Raw genomic sequence first — 26102 nt, 5'->3', positions numbered from 1 at the left:
ACTAAAGTTGATCAGGCCGGAAGCTCCATAAAAGGACTACTTTAACATTCCTATAAGAGCATCATTAAAGTTAGTAGTGTGTCTGTAATGCTTTTCCTGATGATCCATACTATGGGCCATCTTTATCCTCATATCATGCTACCAATATTTTGATTCCTCATGTAATTGAGTCATATTTTCTAGCTTTCTTCTAAATTTAGCTACCTGATCTCCCAAGTCTTAGGAGTTCTAATACTATTGTTATTGCTTCTGCAACTAGGCCTCCCAAACACTCTAAGCTCACTAAGGTCTCCTTCTTCCTCCTCTCTCTTAGTTTGTTTCAAGCCCAAAATTTTTCATTTTGTAAGGGATATAATGGGGAATCATTTCTCTTTAGTTTTATCTCCCCTTACACCAACTACAACAACTAAAGCATAAACTAGTGAAGGGTGCCATAACAAAACATAGTTGGTACCCATAATGATGTACATGAGAGAGGAGAAAATAAGCTTTAACACATCAATGGAATGCCCCATTTGAATAGCATAGTTTAATAGAGCACGATCACAAGTAACTTCACTATTGTTTTTACTATGCAGTAAAATGGAAAGGATAATATTGTGTCAGGCCTTAGAGATTTGGGTTAGGTAGGTGGCAAGGAAATTGATAAATTTTTCTCTCCCTTCTCCACACAGCTATGCTATTGGATCTACACAGTATATTCAGAATATCTTGAGGATCTATAATTATCCCAATAAAAGTAAAAATTTCACCAATTTCGAAGTCCCTAAGTTTGTAAATTTTGTTTATTGTAACTGAATTTAATGGAACCCTCTTACCCCAAACATAATATTTGTTATCCATAGCCTCTGTTTCATTTGGAAATATATCTCTAACTGTATTTACAATTGTAGTAAAAATCTCTTCACAAAAATGCTCCCAACCCTTACTAGTAATGATTTGCATGATTTGGTAGCTAGGATTATGAAAAACCAACTTAGGAATCAGCTATTCGGTCACAACTAAAGAAATATATCTCGATTGATCATCACCAAAAAAAGAATATGCTCATATCATAAGAAAAGGAAGCCCTCTTCTTCCCAAACTTCTTAAGGGCCATCAAGCTTAAAAGGGTTAGAAAAGAGAAGAGTTTGAAGGAATGTATATACTATGAATTATATGAAAAATGTAACCAACAAATTTAAAACTCGATAGAGTGCAACTGTAATGCGGGAAATAGCTCTATGGATGGCACTCAGTCTATGAAGAAAATTACAAAATAGTCAAACTGACAAGCACTATAGCGGTCTAGGCCATATGGAGCAGCGGTGTTTGTTTTAAAAAATGATAGCATTGTTTTGGAATTGGCTTCAATAACAAGGCGTTGTGGTGCTCAAATTGTCACCACAGCGGTGTTTAATTAACCAAGAGGTTTCAAATGAGCATTTCTCAGGGTTTAATGCTATACAGCATATTTTTGAAGTAGTAGCGCTTCAAGAACTCAGCACTGCACCGCTCAATTAAATTTTTGCTCACTCTTATTTACTAAATTTAGATTATAACTTTAATCATCAAAATAAAATAAAAGATAAAACATAACAAAAATAACAACATATGTAACATGACTCATGTATATTCAAACAAAATAACATTTCATACTAAATATAAATATGGGCTACCTTCGATGCAATGCTAAGTTTATGGTTTTCAGCCATACTTGTCTAGATTTATCAATTTTCTTGTGGTACATTGCTACCAAATTTTAAAATGATTATCTGTTTGATCATTTTTTCTTTTTCATTAGGGTCATCTTCAGCATTTCTTGGCAATGATCTAAGCAGTCTACTGCTGACTAAAATTGTGTGATGAATTAATTAGTTTCAAGCAGCTCAGTTATATAATTGACTTTTTAATTACATCACTACATCTTCAAATGTTTAATTTCTACTTACAAACTGATTACTTTGATTGAATCTTAGATTATATGTAAGTTTAGGATCAGCAGTAGGTTGTTGAGGATTATTCCAATTTACACTTTAATTATTTTGACTAAAGTTTCATTAATTGAAACCAATAATATTATTTGACCAATTAAAATTAAGATGATTCCTCCAACCTGGATTATATATATTGGAGTATTGATTATTTTATCTTCCAATCAAATTAATAATTCCAATCCCTTACACATTACTATTTTTAATTACTTGTTGATCCTCTAATTGCATAGGTAATTCATTTCTAAATTCTATATTTTCTCCTATTTTGCTCAACTTCTTAGAAATTGCTGCAAGTTGAGCAGTCAAATATGCAAAGCATCAGATTCATATACTCTTACTACTCTCATAGGATTATCCTTTTAATAGGCCACTGAAAATTATTAATGGTTAGGGCTGTCAATATATGACACGACCCGAAAACCCGACTCGAACACGACCCGATTTTTTCGGGTTCGGGTCAACCCGAACCCGAAACGGGTCGGGTTCGGGTTACATTTTTTGACCCGTTTTAAATATCGGGTCGGGTCCGGGTTGACACCCGTTTTTGACAGCCCTGTTAATAGTCATTTCCTCTATTAATTCATACACTTTTTCAAATGGCTTAGACAATAATGATCCTTCAGCAACAGTATTTATGATTGCTCTAAGAGATCTCACTAATCCAATAACAAGAACATCAAGCCTTTGTCCCACTATGTGGGGTTGGCTACATGAATCCTTTTTCTCCATTGTGTCCTATAAAAAGTCAAATTCTTGTTTAAATATAACAAAGAAAGATCATGACATGAATATTACTAATCCATTATAAAATATTTGAATAACCAATCAATCAGGTAAAGCATGGTGAGGGATTTTCCTAAGCATTTTCTTAAAACTCTCTCAACTCTCATAAATTAATTCTCCTTCAAACTGGGTAAAATAAGTGATATCATTTCTAGGTTTAGCAATCTTCGAAGGTAGGAAATACTTAGTAATAAACTTATGAGCTTACTTAATCTAAATGCCTATGGAGCCTTGGGAGTAAAGAATTCCACCACATCTTAGCCTTATCTCTAGAAGAAAATCAGAATAATATATGCCTAATTGCTTCAACACTGACACCGTTATACATAAATATTGGACAATTTTTAAAAAACTAGCTAAGTATAAATTGAGATCTTCAACAGGAGTTCCTCAAATTGAGAATTTTGAATCATTTAAATTGTGGTAGGTTTTAATTCAATATTATTAGCTTGGATCATATGTTTAATAATACTCTGATAAATTCTGTCTACTAAAGGGTTAGCATAATTCCTAAAGAGATCTAGAATGATTTTGATCTAATATAGGTTCAACCATTTTTATAATCCTTTTAGTTTTTAAAATTTTGAAAGGGTTCTTTCTATTTTAGGGTCAAACAACAAATGTTTCTTTCTATGTACATAAAGCATGCAACCATGAATATGTAATGAGCAAATAAAATAAATAAAATGAAAGATATAAGTAGGCCTAATTATATGATTAATTTAATAATATAGTTAAAATTATAAAAAGCAAATTGCTTCATGGACAACAGCGCAAAAAATTTAATGGGGGGTATGGAGTGAACTTTTGAATTGTATAAAATTCTACGGCTATGTCACCCAAAAATAATTCATAGTTTTTTTATATAAAAATAATAAAACTCCATTGAATATATGTAAAAATACATGGCCAATTACAATAATTTTCCTATTGAAATAAAAATGATAACTTTAGAGATTCTATCACTAAATGAAATAGTAAAAATATTATATACAATATTTAATTAAAGTGTTTTGGATTGATGAATTTAAATTGCATATCTTTCATACTGATGCTCTTCATGGTAATGTGATTCATAACATATGCATCCTTAGATCTCTATCGAGCTTATATGGGTGAAAAGGATATCTGCTGACCTTTTATAATTATAATATCTTAAAAACCTATAAAATTTTACATCATATGTCAAGGCAAGCAAAACATCCTATCTCAATACTCATAGTTATTCTTGTATTTCTCCATCGAGGCTATATTTTTTACATCACACTAAATTTTAAATACACATATGACTACTATGTGCATTAAATAAAGAGTGGACTAATATTGAAAACATCTTTTAACAATTATAAAATAAGAATCTTCATTACTCAGCATAGTTTATATCATTAAACCAAAATAAGATAATTAGTCAGACATAAGATGAATAATAAGCAAACTCATTTTATTAAACTCGTGGAAGAATGAAATTACAAGAGAGTGATTTCACCATGAAAGATGAAAGCATTAAAATCCTATTTCTAATTTCTCAGGCATTATGACTTCCTCTTTAAAAGAATTAAAATCCTAATTGTGAAATCGTTAGAAATTATATATATATATATATATATATATATATATATATATATTCTTTATGTTTGTAATTTTATAGGTATGATTACGATGCAAGGAAAGCCTGTACGAATCCTTTTTAATACAGGAGCTTCACACTCATTCATTTCAGAAGAATTTGTTAAAATAGTTGGGCTGAATATTTATGAGACTATTGTAATTTTGGAAGTTCTAATGCCAAATGGATCAATTATGAATGAAAAGGTGTATGTAAAGTGACTTTTAAAATGAATGAAAGAGAGTTTGAAACCTCAATGAATGTTTTACCATTACAAGAGTTTGGTATGATATTGGGAATGGATTGGTTATCAAGGTACTTTGTGATTATTGACTATAACAAGAAAATTGTAAAGTTTAATTTTCCTGGGGAAGGAGAGTTGAATTTTTTTGGTGAGAGAGGAATTTCTTCAATGATAATTACTTATTTTACAGCATATAAATTTGTATCTAAGGGATGTTAGTATTTTCTTGCTCAAGTAAAGGATACAAATAAGAAAGTCAAACAGTTAAAAGATATATCTGTAGTCAGAGAGTATCTAGAAGTATTTTTGGATGATTTTCCATGATTATCACTAGAAAGGGAGATAGAATTCACTATCGAATTGATATTGGGTTCAAAACCAGTGGCAAGAGCACCTTACAGGATGACAGTCAAAGAGTTATAAAAACTGAAAAACTAGTTGCATGAATTGCTAGATAAGGGGTTTATCTGGCCAAGTTTCTCACCATGGGAAGCTCCAGTACTGTTTGTAAAGAAGAAAGATGGGAGCTTAAGAATGTGCATAGATTACAGGGAATTGAATAAGCTTACTGTTAAGAATAAGTATCATTTGCCCAGAATAAATGATCTTTTTGATCAACTGGAAGGAGCTACAGTTTTCTCTAAGATAGATTTAAGATTTGGATGCCATCAACTATGAATTAAAGAGGAAGATATAACAAAGACAACTTTTAGAACCAACTATAGCCATTATGAATTTGTAGTAATGCCATTTGGGATGACAAATGCACCAGCTATACTTATGGATTTGATTAACATAGTTTTAAAGCTATTTCTGGACATATTTATAATTGTCTTTATTGATGACATTCTGATTTATTCAAGAGATGAAGAAAGCCATTTCAATCATTTACAAGCAGTGTTGTAAATATTAAAGGAGAACAAGTTATATGCTAAATTTTTAAAGTGTGAATTTTGGTTGAGCAGTGTAAATTTTCTAGGACATGTGATTAGTGGTGAAGGAATTTTAGTTGATCAGAATAAAATTCAAGCCATATCAGATTGGCCAAGACCAACAACAGTTTCAGAGATGAGGAGTTTTCTAAGACTTGCTGGTTACTACAGGAGGTTTGTAGAAGGGTTTTCTCAGATTGCTATGTCGCTATCCAGATTAACTTAGAAAGTAGTAAAATTTGAGTAGAATGATCAGTGTGAAGAAGCATTTTAGAAATTAAAGAATTGTTTAATGAATGCCCCGATATTGATAATTACATCAGGTTCAGAAGGGTTCCAAATTTTCTGTGATGCTTCCTTAAGGGGGCTTGGATGTGTATTGATGCAACATGGTAGAGTGGTGGCCTATACTTCAAGACAACTGAATTCATAAAAGGAACTACCCCACTCATGATTTAGAATTGGCAGCTATAGTTTTTGCATTCAAAATATGGAGACATTATCTATATGGGGTCAGATGCGAAGTGTTTATAGATCATAAAAGTCTCAAGTATATTTTCAATCTAAAAGAGCTTAATTTGAGATAGTAAAGGTGGTTAGAGCTTATTAAATATTATGACTTAGACATACAGTACCATCCTGGAAAGGCAAATGTGGTTGCAGATGCACTTAGCAGAAAATCACTTGGAATGTAAATTGGTTAATCACCCAACATGAGCAGATAATTAGAGATATGGAAATGTTAGAAATTTCAGTGGTAAATCTGAAAGAGACAAAAGATATGATGTTTAATCAACTGATGATCCAACTACTTTGAAAGATAGAGTACTTAATGTATTATCTCATGATGAAAAATTTCAGGCCATCATAATAAAGGTGCAAGCAGAGCAGTTAGAGAACTTTGTTATGGATGGAGAAGGATTATTAAAGTATAAAGGAAGAATCTGTATTCTAAATGTTGGAAATTTAAGAGAAGAGATATTGCAGGAAGCTCACCTCTCAACATATGAAATTCACCAGGCAATACAAAGATATATCAGTAACTTAGAGGGTTATTTTGGTGGACAGGATTAAAGAGGAGTGTTGCAGAATTTATAGCAAAATGTATTCCCTATCATATGATTAAAGTAGAATATAAAAAGCCAAGTGGTCAACTGCAACCTTTATCTATACCAGAGTGGAAATGGGAAGACATTACAATAGATTTTGTAATTGGATTACCCAAGTCAGGGCAGAGTCAAAATACAATATGGGATGTTATTGACAAATTAACCAAGTCAGCTCATTTCTTACCAATCAGGCAGACAAATTCAGTAGAGAAGTTGGCAAAATTATATGTCGATGAAATTGTGAGATTGCATGGAATTCCAAAATCTATTGTTTCAGATAGAGATGCCCATTTCACTTCTAAATTATGGAAGAAAATTCATGAAGCTATAGGTACCCAATTGACTTTCAGTACAACATTTCATCCTCAAACAGATGGGTAATCAGAAAGGATGATTTAGACTTTGGAAGATTTAATGCGATTATGTGTTTTATATTTTTGAGGAAATTGGGAAACTCACATACCATTTATTAAATTTGCTTACAATAACAAATTTCAAGCTAGCATTGGAATGGCACCATATGAGGCCCTTTATGGAATAAAGTGTAGAACACCCTTGTGTTGGATAGAAATTGATGAAAGAAAGGTAATAGGAACTGAATTGGTGGATAAAGCTACTAACAAAATTAGATTGATCAGAGATAGACTAAAGGTAGTTCAAGACATGCAACGAAAGTATTATAATGCAAAGCACTAACCAGTGGAATCTTAAGTTGGAGAGTTTAATTTCTTAAATGTCATCCCAATGAAAGGTGTTTAAAGGTTTGGAAAGACAAGAAAATTGAGCCCAAGATTCATAGGTCCCTATAAAATCATTGAAAAGATTGGAAATAAGGCATACAGATTGGATCTACCAATGCATATGCAAGGAATTCATAATGTGTTTCATATATCAGTACTTCGGAAGTATGTATCAGATGATTCCAAAAGAATACATTCTAAATCCATTGACTTGCAACCTGATTTGAAATATGTTAAAGAACCTGAACAAATACTGGATTATGATGTGAAACGACTGAGGAATAAGATAATACCTTTTGTGAAAATATCATGGAAGCACGAACCTGAAAGAGATGTCACCTGGAAGCGGGAAGCTGAAATGAGAAATAAATATCCTCGTCTCTTTAATTAAGATACGTTCCTTCTACTTGATTTAATTGAAAGAAGGGGAGATTGTAATGAACCGGTTGGGGGCCGGTTCAACTGAACTGGCCACCCTTCTCTTATTAAGGGCCACGACAGAATGGGTCGCTATTCGCGAACAGCAAAATGGAAGGAGGATAGGGCGGACGACCGAGGGCTTCGTGTGAGAGCGAGGTAAATTCTATTTTCCAATTTTAGCAATGATCTCCTTTGATGATAAGAATCAATCATTCCTTTTCTTTCCCACAGTTAAAGGAGTACTAATTTGGGAGAATTTGCAATGAGCGAGAGGAATGACGAAGAAAGAGGGAAAAGATTTGATTTGCAATTTAATTGTATAAATTGTTTCCTAATTATTTCTCTAACCCTTAGAATCATTAATTTAGAGATAAAAGAAGGAATCGAAGGCAAGGGAAAGGAATTTTGGGAGAGAATGGTTTAGGGATTTTGAGAAAAATATCCATTTTTCCTTCGTAAGTGACTCTTTTATTATACAAGTTTATTTCAATTTTATTATAAAAGCACATTTTTATAAAAGTTACATTTTGGGATAGTTGTGGGAACTTGAAGTTGAGGTTGCTCCAAGGATCGAAGTTTTGGGAGGAATAAAGTGGGTAATTTATATGTGTGAATTTTCATTATTTTATTTTAATTTTGAATTTGGAAGTAATAGTACATATAATTAATTAATTCTTATGGAGAATTTTAAATGCATTGATTGAAAACAATTGTAGCTTTAAGAATAAGAAAGTACCAAATTATGAAAGAAAACAAATAAAGAGAAATTGGGAGGTGAAAATGAAATGCATCGATAAACTCTGGATAAACCAGAGATATATGTATATGATACATGTATATAATTATAAGAATATAAAATGATAGCAAAATGAATGAATCAAAGGAAAAAGAGAAAATGTTATGCATGAAAAGTGTACAGGAGTTCACCCCCTTATGGTACTAGCTGGGGACGCCGTACTCGTGCACGTGAAAAGGAAAAGGAAAATGTAATGGAAATGGAAAAGGATAAACGGAAAAGGTTGTACCTTTGGGTACTTTGAGCACGAATGAAGTAGTATTATGTTTAATGAATTTTATCATCCGACTTTTTGTACCCGCCTCTTTAGATCGAGCATCTTGGCCGAGTCGTGACAAGGACTCTTCCCAAACTCCAGATAAATCTTGACCCCAGATCAGTCTAGCCTCCAGACCAATCTAGATTCAAGGATCTTCTTAGACTTCAGACCCTAGGACCTACTCTAGACCCTAGGATTCTTTCAAATCAATTCAAACCTTATGATCTATCAAGAACCTAGGATCCTTCTAGACTCTAGACCCTAGGATCTATCTAAATCCTAGGATTCTTCCAGATCAATCCTAACCTCAGGACCTTGCCAGACCATACGATTCTTTCAGACTCCATGATCTTCTTAGGCCTCAGGATCCATCTAGTCCTTAGATCAATCTAGATCTCAAATCAGTCTAGATTCCAAACATATTCAAACCTCAAATCAACCTTGACCTCAAGCCAACCTAGAGCTTAATTTAATTCAAACTCCAATCAAATCAAGACTTCAAATCTACCCAGACTTTGAACTTTTCCTAATTCAAACTCTAGTCTAAACCTTGATCCTTCCTTTGATCTAGTTCAACTATATCCTATCAATTATGATCATCCAAATTATCATAAATGATATAGATAATTCAAATCCAATCATCCAAACTCAAAACCCAAATTCAAACTTAGAAATCCAGCCTGAAATCTAAGGCTAAAGGCTTAGGTCATAAAAGCCTTTTTAGTGATTTTTTAAACCTTTCAAACCCCAATCAAATGACCTAGGATTTAGATTCTATCAATTTAATATTGATAGGACATGTCTATGGAGGCAACACTCCAAATTTGAGCTAATTTTGAGTTCTCTATGCCCAGAAATTGAATTGAAATCCAAAGGCCGTAAAACCTTTAAATATTTACGGCCTATGCCACTAAACTTGCTACCCAGTGGATCTTGACCTTGGAGCCTTCTCCTAACCCTATAATCACTTCCAAGCCCTTAATCCTGATTTGTTAAGCATTAAAATGCATTTTTGTGGACCCACTTTGACCCCCAATTGACCAAGGGTCAAAATGACCAAAGTTACCCTATTGGGAAATTTTGGAGTTTTCCATAGGCTTCAATATATCTTTTTCAAATTAAGCCCTAGAACTTCTCTAATGCATCCTAATCACTATTAGGAGCACATTAGAATCAAGCCTAGACCTTGGTCAAGCCTAGACCTTGGTCAAGCCTAGTTGACCAGGTCACCCTTTTAACCAAAATACCCCTTAAGGATGTGAATAATCATTTCAAACCAATTGAAATTCAAATTACTTTTAACCACTTCCAGTAATTTTCAAATATCAAGCCAAATCAGTTAGATCAAATCCCAATCTCTATTTTGACTTATTAAGCCCTTTAGGGGTCTAAATGGTTATGTTCACCAAATGACTTCCCTAGACTCCAGAATCACCTCCACTAGACTCCAAATATCCAATCAAACCCATTGAGCTTAAACCTATGTCATGAGTCAGCCAAGGTTGACCTAATGATCCCTTAAGGTTCTAAATGGGTTAGTCCAACCCATTTAATCAAATCAAGCCCTTTAAACTCTCAAGCTCACTTCGATGATTGATTTTATCATATATAAATCATTGGGAGTAAAATTATATAGGTTTGACTTGGTCAAGCTTCATTGAATTTATCAAGCCTTATATTTAATATATACATTTACTCAAAATCTAGCCTCAATGCTTTTAAAATCCTTGAATTTAGTCCATTTCATACTTTGAATATTTTTTAGCGTGCCATGAGCCAAGTCAGGTCAATTTGACTAAGTCAACTTGCTCTAGCTTGGTCAAAGTCCAACATACACATATGTAATTCATCCAAACTTCAAACAAATTCTTATATTCAATCTTTGCTTGTTTAGATTGCACACACTCGCACTTAGCTTAGGCTCTCTTATATTTAGGAGTTGTGTGTGGTTGTGCATTTACATGTTTATACAAGGTTAGTGACGTTGATTCAAGTCCACTTAAACTAGTGGCATCATTAAGGATCATAATTAAGGATCTATCTAAAAAACTTATAATAATTCTAAAGATTAGGATACGCATCCTCTTGACTTAAAACTTTAAACACTTGAACTTAGTGACACATACAACCCATAAAAAAATATTAACTGATTTTAAAAATCATTAAGATAATTAATTAATTACTTCTTTAATTAAATCAAAAATTAGTCAAAATTAAAAAGTCAAGAATCCGATCAAACTTTAGTAAAAAGCAAGTCCAAACTTCAAATCTTTATAATAAAATGTAGAAAAATCCAAATCTAACATACTTATAATCTAACTAATTGTATTAAGGTTTAATATTTTATTAAAATAGTAACTTTCTAGAATTTAAGTTTAATTAAAAAGTCAAAATTTGACTCTTTCAATTAAATATATTAAATAATTCAAATAATTCCAAAAAAATAAATAATTAATTTAAAAATCCAAAAAACCTTAATCAAACTTTAAAACCAGTAATCAATCAATTTTAATTAAAATACATCAACTTTTAAACCTTAAATCAAATTAAATCATTTAATCATATCGATTACTACTAGGTAACTCAGGCGTACGAGGCTATTGACTTAGCCTCAATGAAGGTGAAATAAACTTTATGGCCTTGATTTAACAAAGGTAGTAATTACCCAAGTTTTAAAATACATCATAAAATTAATTTTAAGTAAATAAGATTTAAAGTTTAATTAAAATTTTTCTTAAGCCTCTCAGCCAACTAGAACCTTAAACAACTTCAATTAAATATCATATATAGGACATAACCAAATCACACAACCTTTTACACACACTTTAAATGGTTTGCTAGGACAATCAGTCCAAGTTATAGGCTAGGCCAGTGTTTACTTTTCTACTATATGCTAGGTTTTTGAGTTTTCATTACATTTTGGTTGTTAATTTTTATTGATTGATTATTTACTTAATTTTTGTACTCTATGATGTGATTGATTGTACGTTAGATCTACCCCTATGTTTGGAATAATTTATATTAACTAAATCTTATGCAGGTGGTTATGCTCATACGTGGCACTTATTAAAGGGGGCAAAACAATAATTAAACTTTTAAAGTTAATGATGTTTTATGCAGGCGCTTCAGAAATTGATAAGCCCCATTTAATATTAAAAGAGCATGGCCAATTTTAGCTGTGATTTAAGCAATTTAATTTTGATAAATATAACTGCTTGAGATTTTAAATTTGATTATAACTACTTAGGATAACCGTACATGTTAAGTTTGAGTTTAGAATTTTATATTTTAAAATGTAAATTTATTTAGCATTGAGTTGTGCTTTCAAAAGTGACATTTGAGATGGGGTGGCTGCCAATTTGGAATCCAAAGAGGAAGGGACATCCATTAGGGGAGAGTCCCTCTACATTTGGAGATCCAAATTAGGATAATTTAAAAATATCCAAAGAGAAAAGATAATATCCCTTTCGAAGGGGAGTTCTTTTCATTTGGATATCCGATCTAAGGAGCCACAGAAGGACAAAGAAGTGGATAACGGGAATACCCATTCTCAAAATCACTTGAGTCTTAGAAGTAGAATCCGAGTTGTTTTTAGTGGTGTCCAACCACTTTACTTTTCCTACATACCCTAATTTGTAATATTAAGTGGCACTTGCCACATGTACTTTAAATTTAACATTAATTTAATTTAATTTAATTATTTATTTATTGATGTGTTGATTACGATATAGGATTTTCTGCTTTTATTATTTTTTTGGCGATTCTTGCATGCTAATTTTAATTTAGCGTGGAATTCGATCGGAGGCTCGTGAGGGTATGAATAAACTATTTCTACTTTAATCAAAATTAAAATTTTTAAGATAGCCTAGAAAGTAATGATTTTAAGAAGTAAGCCCGAGATTTTCGGGAGTTCTCATACACCCTTAACTGGCCAGACTCATGAAATAAAAAAAGTAAAAAGAAAATAAAAAATGCAGACACTATTGAAAGACATCATATTCTAGCCAAACTTGAGTCTTTATCACTCTTGAGCAGGTGTATAATGTACCTAAAATGTTAGTATGCACAATGAAACAATATCCAATATATATTGTATGAGAACTAAAAAAGTTCAATCAATAATGTTTGTTATCATTAAAATCACAAGATAGGGATCCTGGATTATAACAGATGTTCATTTATTTAAATAACTGAAAAATCAATAGAAATTAATCTTAGTGGAAATTTTATGACTGCTTTCTTCATTATGACTTTTAAACTATAGTGGAGCCCCTAGTAATTTATCCATGCTTTTTTAAGCTTAATAACGAACGTGTGGCAATCATTTGTAACATATGCGTACATGTATAGTTTCAACTATATATATGTAGAATGTTATTTCTTCTTTTTAAGTTTGTTTAGAAGAAATGTACTTTGTTGTGTGTAAAGAGGTTAAAATCACTTGTCAGAGTTAAATCAATCTGTTGTAAAGAGGTTTAAGGTTAAGCTTTCGTATTATTATGTTTATTTTATTAATTTTTAATAATATTACTATTCATTTCGTCACTCGATTCGATCCCGATACTACTGGTCGAACTGTGAACCTCTCATCCTTCTAGTTCGTTGTTCAGTCCAATTTTCACATTCTTGAATATAGCATAATAGAATTAAACATATAGTGCACTTAAACATCTCCTATATTAACACATCAGCATGACATGATATGCATATGCAGATATTAACACTAGAACATGTTTGACTTGCCACATGTATTTTATTTCAGGGGATAAAACTTTTATAATTTGCATGCATATTTAACATTTGTCATTTGAAAAATCGTTCAAAACAATTCTTAAAAATATGATTTTAAAGCTTTTAATGAACAGTAGCAAATGCTAGAAATGTCATATTCAAAATTAAATACTCAGAAATTTGTACTAACAAAAAAATGGGGGAAAAATAATTTCTTATACTTAAACTGATCAGAATGAGACATTCTATAATATATTAAAACTACAAGTGAAAATTTTCTAAAGTAGTCATGCTTTTTTCCATAACTTTTCGAACAAAAAATTAAAGTTGAAATTAGAAATGAGGTATTTGGAGCCTATCTCATGCTTCACAATTTCATTAACAGATCCGCCGAATGAATTTTGCACTTTTGACTTCGAAACCATGTCTTTTTTTCTTTTTCATCTACCTTCTTTCCTTCTCCAGCAAACTGAGACATGAAATGAGGAATTAGAAGTTGAATTTGGATATTTGTGTATAAAAACTAATTTTAGTGTTCAACATCACGACAGGCGAACGTTCAACATCACTGTGCTCGATCGGAATATTCTAGATATGGCAGAAAGATAATTTATTGCTGCAGTGCTCCCTCTTTAGCACTGTAGGATTCTCCTTCCCTCCAAAATGAGGGCTCCGCCACAACTTCATCAAGATCAGTGCTATAGGGGTCCCAATGACTTTTTGACACTTAGGCTTCATTTGAGACGGTTTTTTTATTGCTTTATAAAACGGAGTTTTAATAAAAAAATAAAAAAATTTGTACTAAAACTCCATTTTAGAAAGCAATAAAAAAGCCGTCCCAAACGAAGCCTTAATATTTTTTTTATTTTTAGACTTCAAAACTTCCTTATATTTATAATAACTTTGGATTAAAATAAACATAAATAGGTTATGAAATTATTACCAATTATGTAGCAAGAAAAGTGAAATGTCAAAATTAATTTAGGATCGAGAGAGTTTTCTTTTCTCTAATTAACACCACATGGACGGAGTAGTTATAGATTTTTCATTCTTAAGTTTTACGATAAAAGATTTATCATTAGTCCATCAAAACTTTAACAAAAAATGCAGTTGTTCATTTTCATTAATTGATTTGACTTGCTGACCATTAATTGGGTCTAAGTCTTGCTAGTCGTTATTTCCACTATCCTAATAAGCTGGACTTTTCAAAACTTGGAATTCCAAACCATATCAAATACCTCTTTTCTTATTGGCCACATAAAATTAGTCATCGTCGTTTTTTTCTTCAAAGCCTACCCTGATCCATAATAAGTCTTTTGTTTAATACAATTGACCAGTAGAGTCTTTTCGGTGGAATAGTCAAGTTTAGAAGCTGTAATTAATGAATTAAATGCTGTTTAAAAACTGCATTTGCAAGATGGGCTACGTTGTTGTTCCCAATTCGCCCTTCTTGCAATGCCTTGGTACCATCTTCTCCTGCTTGGGATCTTCCCAATAGCCTATGCCCTCTCCAATGACTGCCCTTCCCCCATGTGTGGAGATATGGAGATCAAATTCCCTTTTACTCTTGAAAGCAGCTCCAATAGTTGCAGGACAGCAGGAGCAAGTGCGAATCTGTCCTGCTCCTCCACCAACGAGACAATTATCACCCTCCCTTCTTCAGAATCTTACAGAGTAACATCTATTGACTATGATAATTATTATGGGATCTTTATTCAAGTTCTTCTATCATCTTCTTCGATTAATTGCCCATGGAGAAAAGGTATCCGAAATCTGCCTAACGTCAACGGCTCAATTTTCACTGTAGCTGTATCAGGTTTTGTTCTTCTGAACTGCACAACCAAGCTAAGTTGGAGAACTGGCTATGATAACATAGTTGGGCCAATCTCTTGCCTCAGTGAACCAGGTTCTTTTGTTTATGCTCTTACTAAATATGTGAGAATGGGCATACTTCCTTCTTCATGCATCGAAATATATACCGGCGAATTTCTTTCTGATTCTTTTGGTCAATCGATACAAGTAATAGCATCGAAGAGCATGCAAGGAGAAACGGCTTCTTTGTATCCGAATGTAGTTGATAATTTTCGGGCTTGTTATTCATGTTCAAGTCAAGGCAAAAAATGTGGATATAATATCCGAATGGATAAAAAATTTTGTTATTCAGAGGATTCTCACCATGGTGAGTTTGTATCTATCTGAATCTTCTGTTTAATTTTTTTGCGTCGAGAGATGAATTGCATCTTTTCTTTTCTGTTCTTTTTTTTTGTAAGGAATTAATATTATAAACTTCTTATTTTCTCTATAGTTTATTTATATGTTTAAGACAATCAACAGCCACAGATCCTATTTTTAGTTTAATGATAAAATTTTTAGGGGAAAAAAAAAAAAGAAATCAAAGAGAAACCATGAAATCATTTATATATATATGGCACCCAATGAGAACCAATAATCATATAGGAATAGAAAATTTATTTTAACTAGATAAAACTTTCATGGAAAAAGGTAATTAGCAATCATATTTAGAAGGTTACGGCAGAGATATTTTCATGCAAAATTCTCTCTTCTATCATAGCAAAGAAAAATAAGTTCCAAACATGTTTTATTACTCTTATCTTCAAATTTATGTTACTTTTATTAATTTTGGCTTAACAAACTAATATTTTGTCCATGTATGTTTTTCCAAGGTTTACATCTGATCGTTGTAGATATTTGGAGCAATCACATTTTTTTTTTTTCAGTTTTGCTCGGACTTCCAACCTAAATTTCTTTTAAAAGGGTTATATGCCTAAAATTTTGCAAAATTTTGGAATCGTGGTGCTTATAAATAGGAAAGTTGCACTAATGAATGTTAACATTTTCTTTTTTGCAGGCATTGCCATTTGTACATCACTTGTGATTTTTCTAATTGTAGCTCTTGTGGTTCTCTACTATTTCAAAAAATATAGAAATAAAAAACAAAAGCACATAAAGGTGGAAAAATTTCTTGCAACCTACAAGTCCACAACACTAACTCGATACAATTTCGCTGATATTAAAAAAATGACAAAGAAATTTAAGCATAAGCTGGGCCAAGGAGGGTTTGGAAGTGTCTACAAAGGTGAGCTGACTAATGGAATTCCTGTAGCTGTTAAATTACTAGAAGCATCAAAATTCAATGGAGATGATTTTGTCAACGAAGTTGCCACAATAGGAAAAATTCACCATGTCAATGTAGTTCGTCTCTTGGGGTTCTGCTCAAATGGAACTAACAGAGCCCTTGTGTATGAGTTTATGCCAAATAACTCATTGGAAAAGTATATTTTCTTGGGTCAATCAGAGAAGAGACATGACTTTTTTACTATGGAGAAGTTGCATGAGATTGCAATTGGCATTGCCCAAGGGATTAATTATTTGCACCAAGGATGCAATCAAAGAATTGTTCACTTTGACATCAAACCCCATAATATTTTGTTAGATTATGACTTCAATCCAAAAATTTCAGATTTCGGCTTGGCCAAGCTATGCTCTAGAGATCAAAGCATTGTGATAATAAGTGCTGCAAGAGGCACCATGGGATACATAGCACCAGAGGTCTACTCTAGAAACTTTGGACCTGTCTCTCATAAATCTGATGTGTATAGTTATGGAATGCTTCTGTTAGAAATGATTGGTAGGAGGAAAAATATTGATCCTACAATTGAGAACCTCAGTGAAATTTATTTTCCAGAGTGGATATATAACAAGTTGGTCCATAGTAATAGCTTGGGATTAGCTTTGGAAATGGAGGGAAATGAAGAAATTATGAAAAGGCTTGCCATAATAGCACTTTGGTGCATACAGTGGAATCCTGCAGAACGTCCATCAATGAGAAAAGTTGTTCAAATGCTCACAATGATCTTTCAAAGCTTGGAGATGCCCCCAACACCATTTGTTCCTTCCTCTGATCAATCAGACAATGTTTATGTCTCAAGAAATCATAAAAAAAAAAATTGAAGGTCTGCATCTCAACCAATTATGAGGAAATTTTGAAGGATTAATTAATTAGTTTCATATTTTGGTGCATTCAATCTGTCTTTGTTGTTATTTTAATTATTTTTTACTAAATGTGTTTTAAAACATTTTATTTTGATGAAGAAATTTATGTTGATTTCTCATGAATTTCTTATTGATGATATCAATCAAGTAATACATGTCAATATTCTACTTAGATAACATTAAGATACTGCATGATACAATCTGTTGGTTGCATGAGCTAATGAAGTGATATGCTTGCTTAAATTATAGCAAATATATGTTATGTTGTACAATATTGAAATTAAGTTCTTGAAAGATTTTTTGGATGCAAGGATCTAATGCATTTTTTGATCTAATGCATGAATTGGTTAAATTTAAAGACTTAGGTTTGTTTGGAAAGGCCATAGTATATATTTTATAAAGGAAGTTGAAAATTTGTTGTGGGAGAAGCAAATTTTTTGAAAGTTATTATAAAAAGTAGATTCCTTGCATGAAAATTTCTTCAAATTAACAAAAATATAGTATGCAAGTAGCAACTTTCACTATGTTCTAAAAAAATAAAGTGGTAAGAAGGTCATCACAAATAGACACTTAGCTTTGTTTTGAAGAGCTATTCAATTGCATTCATGTAGGGGTATAAGTGAGCCAAGCTAGTTCATTCGTTGACTATGGTTTCTTTGACCATCATTATATGTTGATTATAGTCTTTTCCGACCACCATCACCTAACTACGGTCATTTTTGTTGCAACCCAAGAATCAAGATTGAGCTTGTTATTTTGATGACAATAAAACTAATTATTGTGCTGATAATTTTATTATTTCTACTAGCATATCTTGGATATTTTTATTTACTTATTTTAGTGTTTACTAACATTTCAGGAAAATCATATTCAAAATTGTTGACGACTTCAAGATAGAGTAGAATAGGGTTTCATGTAATAGAGTTAGTATAGCTCTATTTTTATTTATTAAGTGTGAGCGAATATGATTGTAATTGGGTAACTGTGCACACACACACTGGAGAGATAGAGAGAGAGATAGTTAAAACTTAAAATTTTAACACTAATTGTACTATACGATATTTAATCGTATTGTACAATTTGACTTAGTTTTCCTCCAAACACAGTTCATCAAATCATGGCTTGAATTATTTGAACTAGTCATACAGTACGATGTCATGTCATACAGACGACTGACAGAGTATGAAATTTCTTTTGTATGATATCGTACCAGATGAACTTGTTCAATTTTAAATAATTCATACAGTATGATCCGAATTCGTACAACGACTAACAGAGTATGAAATTTTTTTCATAGCATATTGTATAAGGCGAACATGTTCATTTTTTAATAGTTCATATAATACGATCTTCATTCGTACAGACGTCTAATAGAGTATGAAATAAGGTTCATACCAAATCGTACTAAATGAAAGGCATGATTTTTTGAACTATTTGCCCCATAGGATATACGATCGTACCGTACAATTGTAGGATGGATCTCTTGTAAATTTCAAATTTTGGATGGTTTTTCATGGGTTTTCTATAAATTAAGTCCTAAAAATTGACTGAGAAAATCCTTTGTTGTAAACTTTTTTTGAGAGTGACCATTGAGAGTGTGTTTGGGAAAATTTTTGTGAGTGAAGAGTGAGATATCTAATGAAGGGAAATTGTGAGAGATTCATAAGGTTGCCTAAGGTAAGGATCTTTTTTTGTCTTCTTCTTTAAGTTTCTTCTCGACTTCTTTGGATGCTCTTGGGAGAAGATCTTCAATATTAGATCAAGGTACTTTGCCTTCACCTGGTGGATGAAAAAGGACGTGATGATTTTCCGCCTTCACCAGGAGGGTGAAAAATGATGTATCAATTCTATGCCTCACTAGGAGGGCGAAAAAGGATGTGATGGTACACTGTCATCACTTGGAAAGTGTAAAAAGCGTTGGTTCTCTGCCACACTAGGTTGGTGGATGAGAGTTTTTAAGAGCTTCTCCGTCTTATTGTGAGGGAAAAATGAGTGTCATTATTGTTTAGTGAAATACATGGAGAAGGACTTTCTAGGGAGTGGATATAGGTTGGGTTTGACCAAACCTCTATAAAATATGGTGTTCTTCTTGTGTTATTTATTTATTTTGCATTTTTATTTCTTATATTTAAATCTTTGTAGTTGAAAGATTGTGTGAAAATTATTTTACTAAGCAATCACATATTTGAGGATTATTGACCTAAATTTTTAAAAAGGTTTTCAAGAAAAATTTAAATAATCAATTCATCCCTCTCTTGGTTAGCATTGGGACAGTTCTATTAGGTTTAACAATATGCACGAACTTTTAATTGGTATTAGAGCATATTTTTATAAGTAAAACTCGATCATGGTGACTTTTGGAAACCGAAATACTCCTAAAGGAAATATGATTACTAGACCACCTATATTTGATAATATTCTATATGATTTTTGGAAAACTCACCTTTTTACTTTCTTACAATTACTTGACTATCGCATGTGGATATTATTATAGGAAGGTTATACCAGACTTACTAGACTTGTTGATGACATTAGACTTAAAAAGCATCATTTATTGATTGGACATTTAAGGAAAAAGAATTAGTACACTTGAATGCAAAATATTTAAACAATTTTTTATATGCTTTAAATTCAAAGGACTATATGCGTGTTTTTACCTGCAAAACTGGAAAAAATATCTAAGATAGATTTTGCATAACTTATGAAGAGACAAAAGAGGTGAAACAATCTAGGTTGTCTATTTTATTATATAACTACGAACTATTTTGCATGAAACCAGATGAGTCAATTTCTGATATGTATACACGGTTTACACATATTGTTACCTCATTGCATGCTTAAGGTAGAGAACTCACAAATTTTGAAAAAAATTAATAAAATTTTACGTTGTTTACTTACTGCTTATAATGCAAAGATAACTGCCATAATTGAGTCTAAAGACTTGAAAATGTGTATTCTATTGAAAATATTCTTTGATCACTGATTGATTATGAGTAAGGAGTGAATAAAAGATAGATTGACACAGTTGATAAGTGGAAAGAAAAGAATATAGCCTTGAAAGTTGAGAATTTAGAAAGTGATCAATCAATACCACAGGATGAAGAAGATATTGCATTGATGACAAGACAATTCAAAAGTTTCCTTAAGAGAAAGCAAAGAGGACATCAACATTGGAATAATGATATATTTAATAAGAATACAAATATTTCTAATGAAGCTATTTGTTATGAATATAGAAAGCCTGGATATATAAAGACTGAGTGCTCAAATATCAAAGCTAATATCCTAGTAAGGAGAAAGCTGAGGAGAAAACTAACATCATGAAGGGCAAGAAAAGGATGCAAAGTGCTTTTTGTATTGACTTTGTTTTAAACTCTTCAGAAATAAAAGTAGAAGAGGAGGTTACAAATCTAAGCTTAATGATAGATAACATTGATCATTCAGATTAAGAGGAGGTATGTGATCTATTTTATGATGAATTATTTGAAGTTTCAAAGAAAATTCATAATGCATATAAGAAATTCAAAAAATTAAGTGTAAACCTTATTATTGAGCATTTGAATTTACAAAAAGTGTATGAAAACATTAGAAAAGTTTATGATGTTATAGATATCAGTCACATGGCTTTGCTAGATAAATTTGATAATTTGAATAAGAAGCATGATTTATTAAAAATATCTTATAATAAACTTAATAATAATTTTAAGGTATTTATGGCTGAATTATATTAAAGAGAACATGAGTTAAAAGTTAAAAATTCTGTTTTAGAAAGTGAAAACTCATATCTTAAAGTAAAATTTGAAAGCTTTTAAGGAAGATAAGACACCTCCCACACTTGAATAATTTTACCATCCTGATTTAAAGTGTACAATTTCAAAATTTAGGAAAGGTATTATAATTCACATAGATTGATAAATTCTTTTCTTGAAGTTAAATTATTTTCATTTGGAATGATGAGGCATATTTCCCACACTTATATTACTTATCGTATAACACATTTAGTGTGGAGATCTAAGCTGCATCAATCACAACATATCAAACATGAATATGAATTTATTTGGGTTCCCAAGATGAACCTTTGATAATTTTATAGAAACACTCTCATATAAGCCCTCGTGAGTACATTAGTTGTTGATCCTTGTTGAATCATAATTAGGTTGTTAAACCTAAGTTAATGTCCCAAGGCTAACCAAGAGGGGGAGGGGGTGATTGGTAATTTAAAAAATTAACCTTCTTGGATTTTAAAAGAAACCGATTAATGATTCATAGCAAGTTAATTTTAAAATTTTCAAAATAATTTTTCAACCACGTAAATAATAACTTGCAGTAAGTAAGTAAACAAGAAGCAGAAATAAAAGACACAAAGATTTATAGTAATTCGGTCAAACACAACCAACATTCACTCCCTGAAGCCTCCCACTTCAGGTATTGCACTATTACCAGAGTGACTCTTATTTTGCTCCCACAGCAAGGCAGAGAAGCCTTCACAAAAACTCTCTTCTACCAATCCCCGGTGCGGTAGAGAACCATCATCCTTTCACACCCTCCAAGTGTCAGGAGAGAATTGTCATCCTTTCACACCCTCCAAGTATATATAGAGAACATTCAGCTTTTCACACTCTCCAAGTATCAGCAGAGAACCTTTGGCTGTTCACACTCTCTAAGTGACAGTAGAGAACCAAATTTTCTTGAAAGATCTTCACTTGAATAATCTAGAAAGATGAGAGAAAAAGTCAAGAAACATAAACTACACACAAAGATCCTTACATTTGAGTAATCTCGTGAACCCTTCATGCTCCACTAGAAAGAAATCTCTCTTAAACACTCTCTCACACTCTCTTCTTTAATTGACCTTTACAAATCACGAAGACCAAATGATAAAAAGGCCTTTGATAGTTTTTAGTGAATCTTTTATACAAAAGACACAAAAAACCGTCCAGAAAAAATGAACTTTCCAAATTTGACATCTACGATCATACTATACGATCGTATATTCATACATACGAGCAATTCAAATATTGTTGCGTACAAACTCATTATAAATTGCTATGAAATGAATTTATACCCGATCATCGTCTAGTACGAATTGAAAATTTTTCAAAGGTCGTATGTCCGAACTGTCAGGACGAAATGAACTATGACAATCCAGACCCGTTCGTCCCAATACGATAAAAAATTATCGTCCATACAAACTTTGTTCGAGGATGAACCAGAGGCCATCGTCCCATTACGATAAAAAAATATCATCTATACGAACTGTGCTTGAGGATAGACTAGAGGCCATCATCCCAGTATGATCGAAAAACATCGTCCATACAAACTGTGTTCGAGGACAAACTAGAGATCATTCTGGTATAATAAAAAAATATCGTCCGTATGAATTGTGTTCGAGAACAAACTAGAGACCATTATCCCTGTACAATTAAAAATTATCTTATGTATGAACAATGTTCGAGAACAGAACATAGACGTTCGTCTTGGGATGATATAAAATTATCGTATGTACGATCTATACTTAGAAAAATTTTCTGCTCATTTCATTTCTTGTCAAGAAAAATAACTATCAAATCACCCCATATGAAATATTATCGTACTATACAATCAGTTTAAAAATATGAATTCTAAAACTCTCCCCAGTGTGTGTGTGCTAAATTACTTATTTATAATCACACACTCTCAAACTTAATAAAATAAAAATTAAAGACTTCAATTTACAATACACTCTAAACTGATCTTTTGATTTGAAGTCTTCAACAATCCGGAGTATGATTTCCCTGAAATGTTAGTACACCCATGAGCAAAATAATTCTTCCAAAGATATGTTACGAGAAATAATAATCAATGCAATAATATTTGAAATCATCAAAAACATACAAGTTGTAAGAAGATCAACCATGCAAAACTAAATAGCAACTATCTCAACAATCTCCCCCTTTTTGATGTTGGCAAAATAATTATTATTTGAATAAAATCTTAATCATAAATTTCTCCTTAACTCCCCCTAAATTAATAAGCATGTGAGTATAAGGGATCTTCTATTAAGAACATTGCAATTTTTTTTAATAAACACGCAAAGCGCAAACAAAACAAATCAACATACTACTACGAATTTAGAATAAAGTGAAATCGTCCCATTACGATAAAAAAATATCATCTATACGAACTGTGCTTGAGGATAGACTAGAGGCCATCATCCCGGTATGATCGAAAAACATCGTCCATACAAACTGTGTTCGAGGACAAACTAGAGATCATCCTGGTATAATAAAAAAATATCGTCCGTATGAATTGTGTTCGAGAACAAACCAGAGACCATTATCCCTGTACAAATAAAAATTATCTTATGTATGAACATTGTTCAAGAATAGAACATAGACGTTCGTCTTGGGATGATATAAAATTATCGTATGTACGATCTATACATAGAAAATTTTTCTGCTCATTTCATTGCTTGTCAAGAAAAATAACTATCAAATCACCCCGTATGAAATATTATCATACTATACAATCAGTTTAAAAAATTAGATTTTCTAATGAATTTAATTTTTGTATTTCATTTCAAATTATACTACTTTTTAGATCAATTAAGTCAGGATTATCATATAGGCAAACAAACATTTCAAATAAAGAATAAAATTAGCTAAATAAAAACATAACAATTTTTATTGATATCAATATAAGATAATACATTCAAGCTCAGATGATATCAATAGTACTATAACGAAACACCAAACATAAAAACAAAAATAAAAGCCAATCATTGAAACTATGAAAGTCATCACATCATATCACTAAGCACAGGCAAAGACAATCACATAAGAAGCACATCTAACACTCTAAGGGTCGCTAGTCTAGAGGAGGTGGCTGGTTGAACATATTAAAATAGCTATTTATCATAGTTACATTTTAGTTCGCCAAGTCGAACTGAACTCGGATCCAACCCATGTCCTGCTGGTATTGTGCATCCTGTTGGTGAAGGTGAGTCTCAATCTGATCAAAGTGTTGATCAAAATGAATCTCAAGTCTATCAAAGCGCTGGACCATCTCTTGAAAGGCTGGTCCTCGAGCAAGCACAGGTGTAGGTGTAGGTGCTCCCCCTTATCCCTCAGAATGCTCACTTCCATCACCTCTCCCAAAAATTACTTGGAATGAAGCTTCAGTGTAGTATACAAGCAATTCTAGATGAGGATCAGGATCAACTAGATTGTACTTCTTCTTAAGAATATAGGTCACTAGGTGTCCTAAGGAAATGTTATTCTTTCTCTTATGAGAGACATGACCAATTTCATATAGCCCATAAATATAGTCAAGAATGAGCTGGGCTTTATCTATAGGTTGACTAGTCATGATCAGGTAAGTGATAGTGGAAAGAAGAGGACTAATATTAATACAGTCACTAGCTTTAGGAATTATAAAGGTTCTAAGAACATGACGGATGATCCTAGCATTTTGGTTTAAAGTGGACTCCTTAGGAAAATGACACACTTCTTTTATCCATCTAATTACTTTGTTTATTTCAGTTAGTCAAAAATCAGAAGCAGAGGTCAAAGTGTGGTCTCTTATTCCTTGGGTCCTCAACTGCAACTAGGTTCCTAAATCTTTCTTGGTTATCTCAACCTGCTTTTTTAGAACATAAAACAAAATCCTACTTTGGTCAGTGCAAAAGTTCATATTGGCAAGAAAGTAGTGAAAGTTTCCTGATTGTAAGAGTGAATAAGAGTCGGGATAAAATCGAACTGAGCGGAAGCAAAAAGAGGCATCACTTGAAAGTTTATGTTTTATTGGAGAAGAACTCTAGAAGGTGTGATTTTGGCTGATACAAGCCTAGGAAATGATTACTCATTTGTTCTGAACAGAAAGTCGTCGTCTTCACTCCTGGAATACGGACCCTTAGTAAGTCTACCCCTCTTGCTAGAACTTGCTATTTGAAGGATTGGAAAATGAGAAGGATTTGAAAGGCCAATAAAGTGAATGAGATTTGAGTTTTAAAGCCTTCTATATAAAAAAAATGATCTTTCGTATGTACAAAAATCAGTTTGTACAACACGATTGATATGTCCATACGTACGAAAATAAATTTTGTATTTACGAATGAATACGTTCAAAATGAAACAACTTTTCGTATTCATAGAATTTACGAGACATTCTTTCGTACAGACGTTTTGACCATACGATCGTACAGATGAACAATTGTTCATCCGGGATGATCGATTATTTAAGATTATTTTAATGATAGTTTGATTCATCCCTCATATTTGAATGACACATGGTTTATATGTACGAACTCCATGTTCGTACATAAGATCAATTATAATAATTGATTATGCCCGTATAACCATCTATATGCGTACATACGAATGAGTACACATTGTCCTGGATGATCTGGGGATCGTGCAGTACAAAGTGTTTTGAAAATAAAAGCTATACACAACTAGACATACCCAACGATCGATACGTTACAGAATTTGTAGGGGACAAAAATAATTTTGTAC

General features: G+C 32.1%; 1 protein-coding gene and 1 non-coding gene across 2 annotated transcripts; both read left to right on the top strand.

The window, feature by feature from the left end:
• Positions 1 to 2811: 2811 nt before the first annotated feature.
• On the top strand, positions 2812 to 2918 carry LOC114581372. Its single transcript, XR_003703301.1, has one exon. It is a non-coding gene; the product is annotated as a small nucleolar RNA R71 (small nucleolar RNA).
• A 12005-nt stretch (positions 2919 to 14923) lies between these two features.
• Positions 14924 to 17632, top strand: LOC110106868 (rust resistance kinase Lr10-like). The gene is made up of 2 exons (XM_020836929.2): positions 14924 to 15775; positions 16466 to 17632. Exons 1-2 carry the CDS (start codon positions 15052 to 15054, stop codon positions 17566 to 17568), a joined length of 1827 nt encoding a protein of 608 aa, XP_020692588.1. The 5' UTR covers positions 14924 to 15051; the 3' UTR covers positions 17569 to 17632.
• The last annotated feature ends 8470 nt before the right edge of the window (positions 17633 to 26102 follow it).

The sequence above is a fragment of the Dendrobium catenatum genome, unplaced genomic scaffold (genome assembly GCF_001605985.2).
Source record: "Dendrobium catenatum unplaced genomic scaffold, ASM160598v2 fragScaff_scaffold_1680, whole genome shotgun sequence".
NCBI lineage: Eukaryota > Viridiplantae > Streptophyta > Magnoliopsida > Asparagales > Orchidaceae > Dendrobium > Dendrobium catenatum.
Note: the sequence above shows the minus strand (reverse complement) of the source record. Positions and strands in the feature narration are given on the sequence as shown.

What these genes read in the sequence shown, in the direction of transcription:
- LOC110106868 (XM_020836929.2), top strand. Translation starts at nt 15,052, where the DNA reads ATGCCTTGGTACCATCTTCTCCTGCTTGGGATCTTCCCAATAGCCTAT. An exon ending in TTCAGAGGATTCTCACCATG is followed by an intron (nt 15,776 to 16,465) that starts GTGAGTTTGTAT and finishes TCTTTTTTGCAG; the next exon opens with GCATTGCCATTTGTACATCA.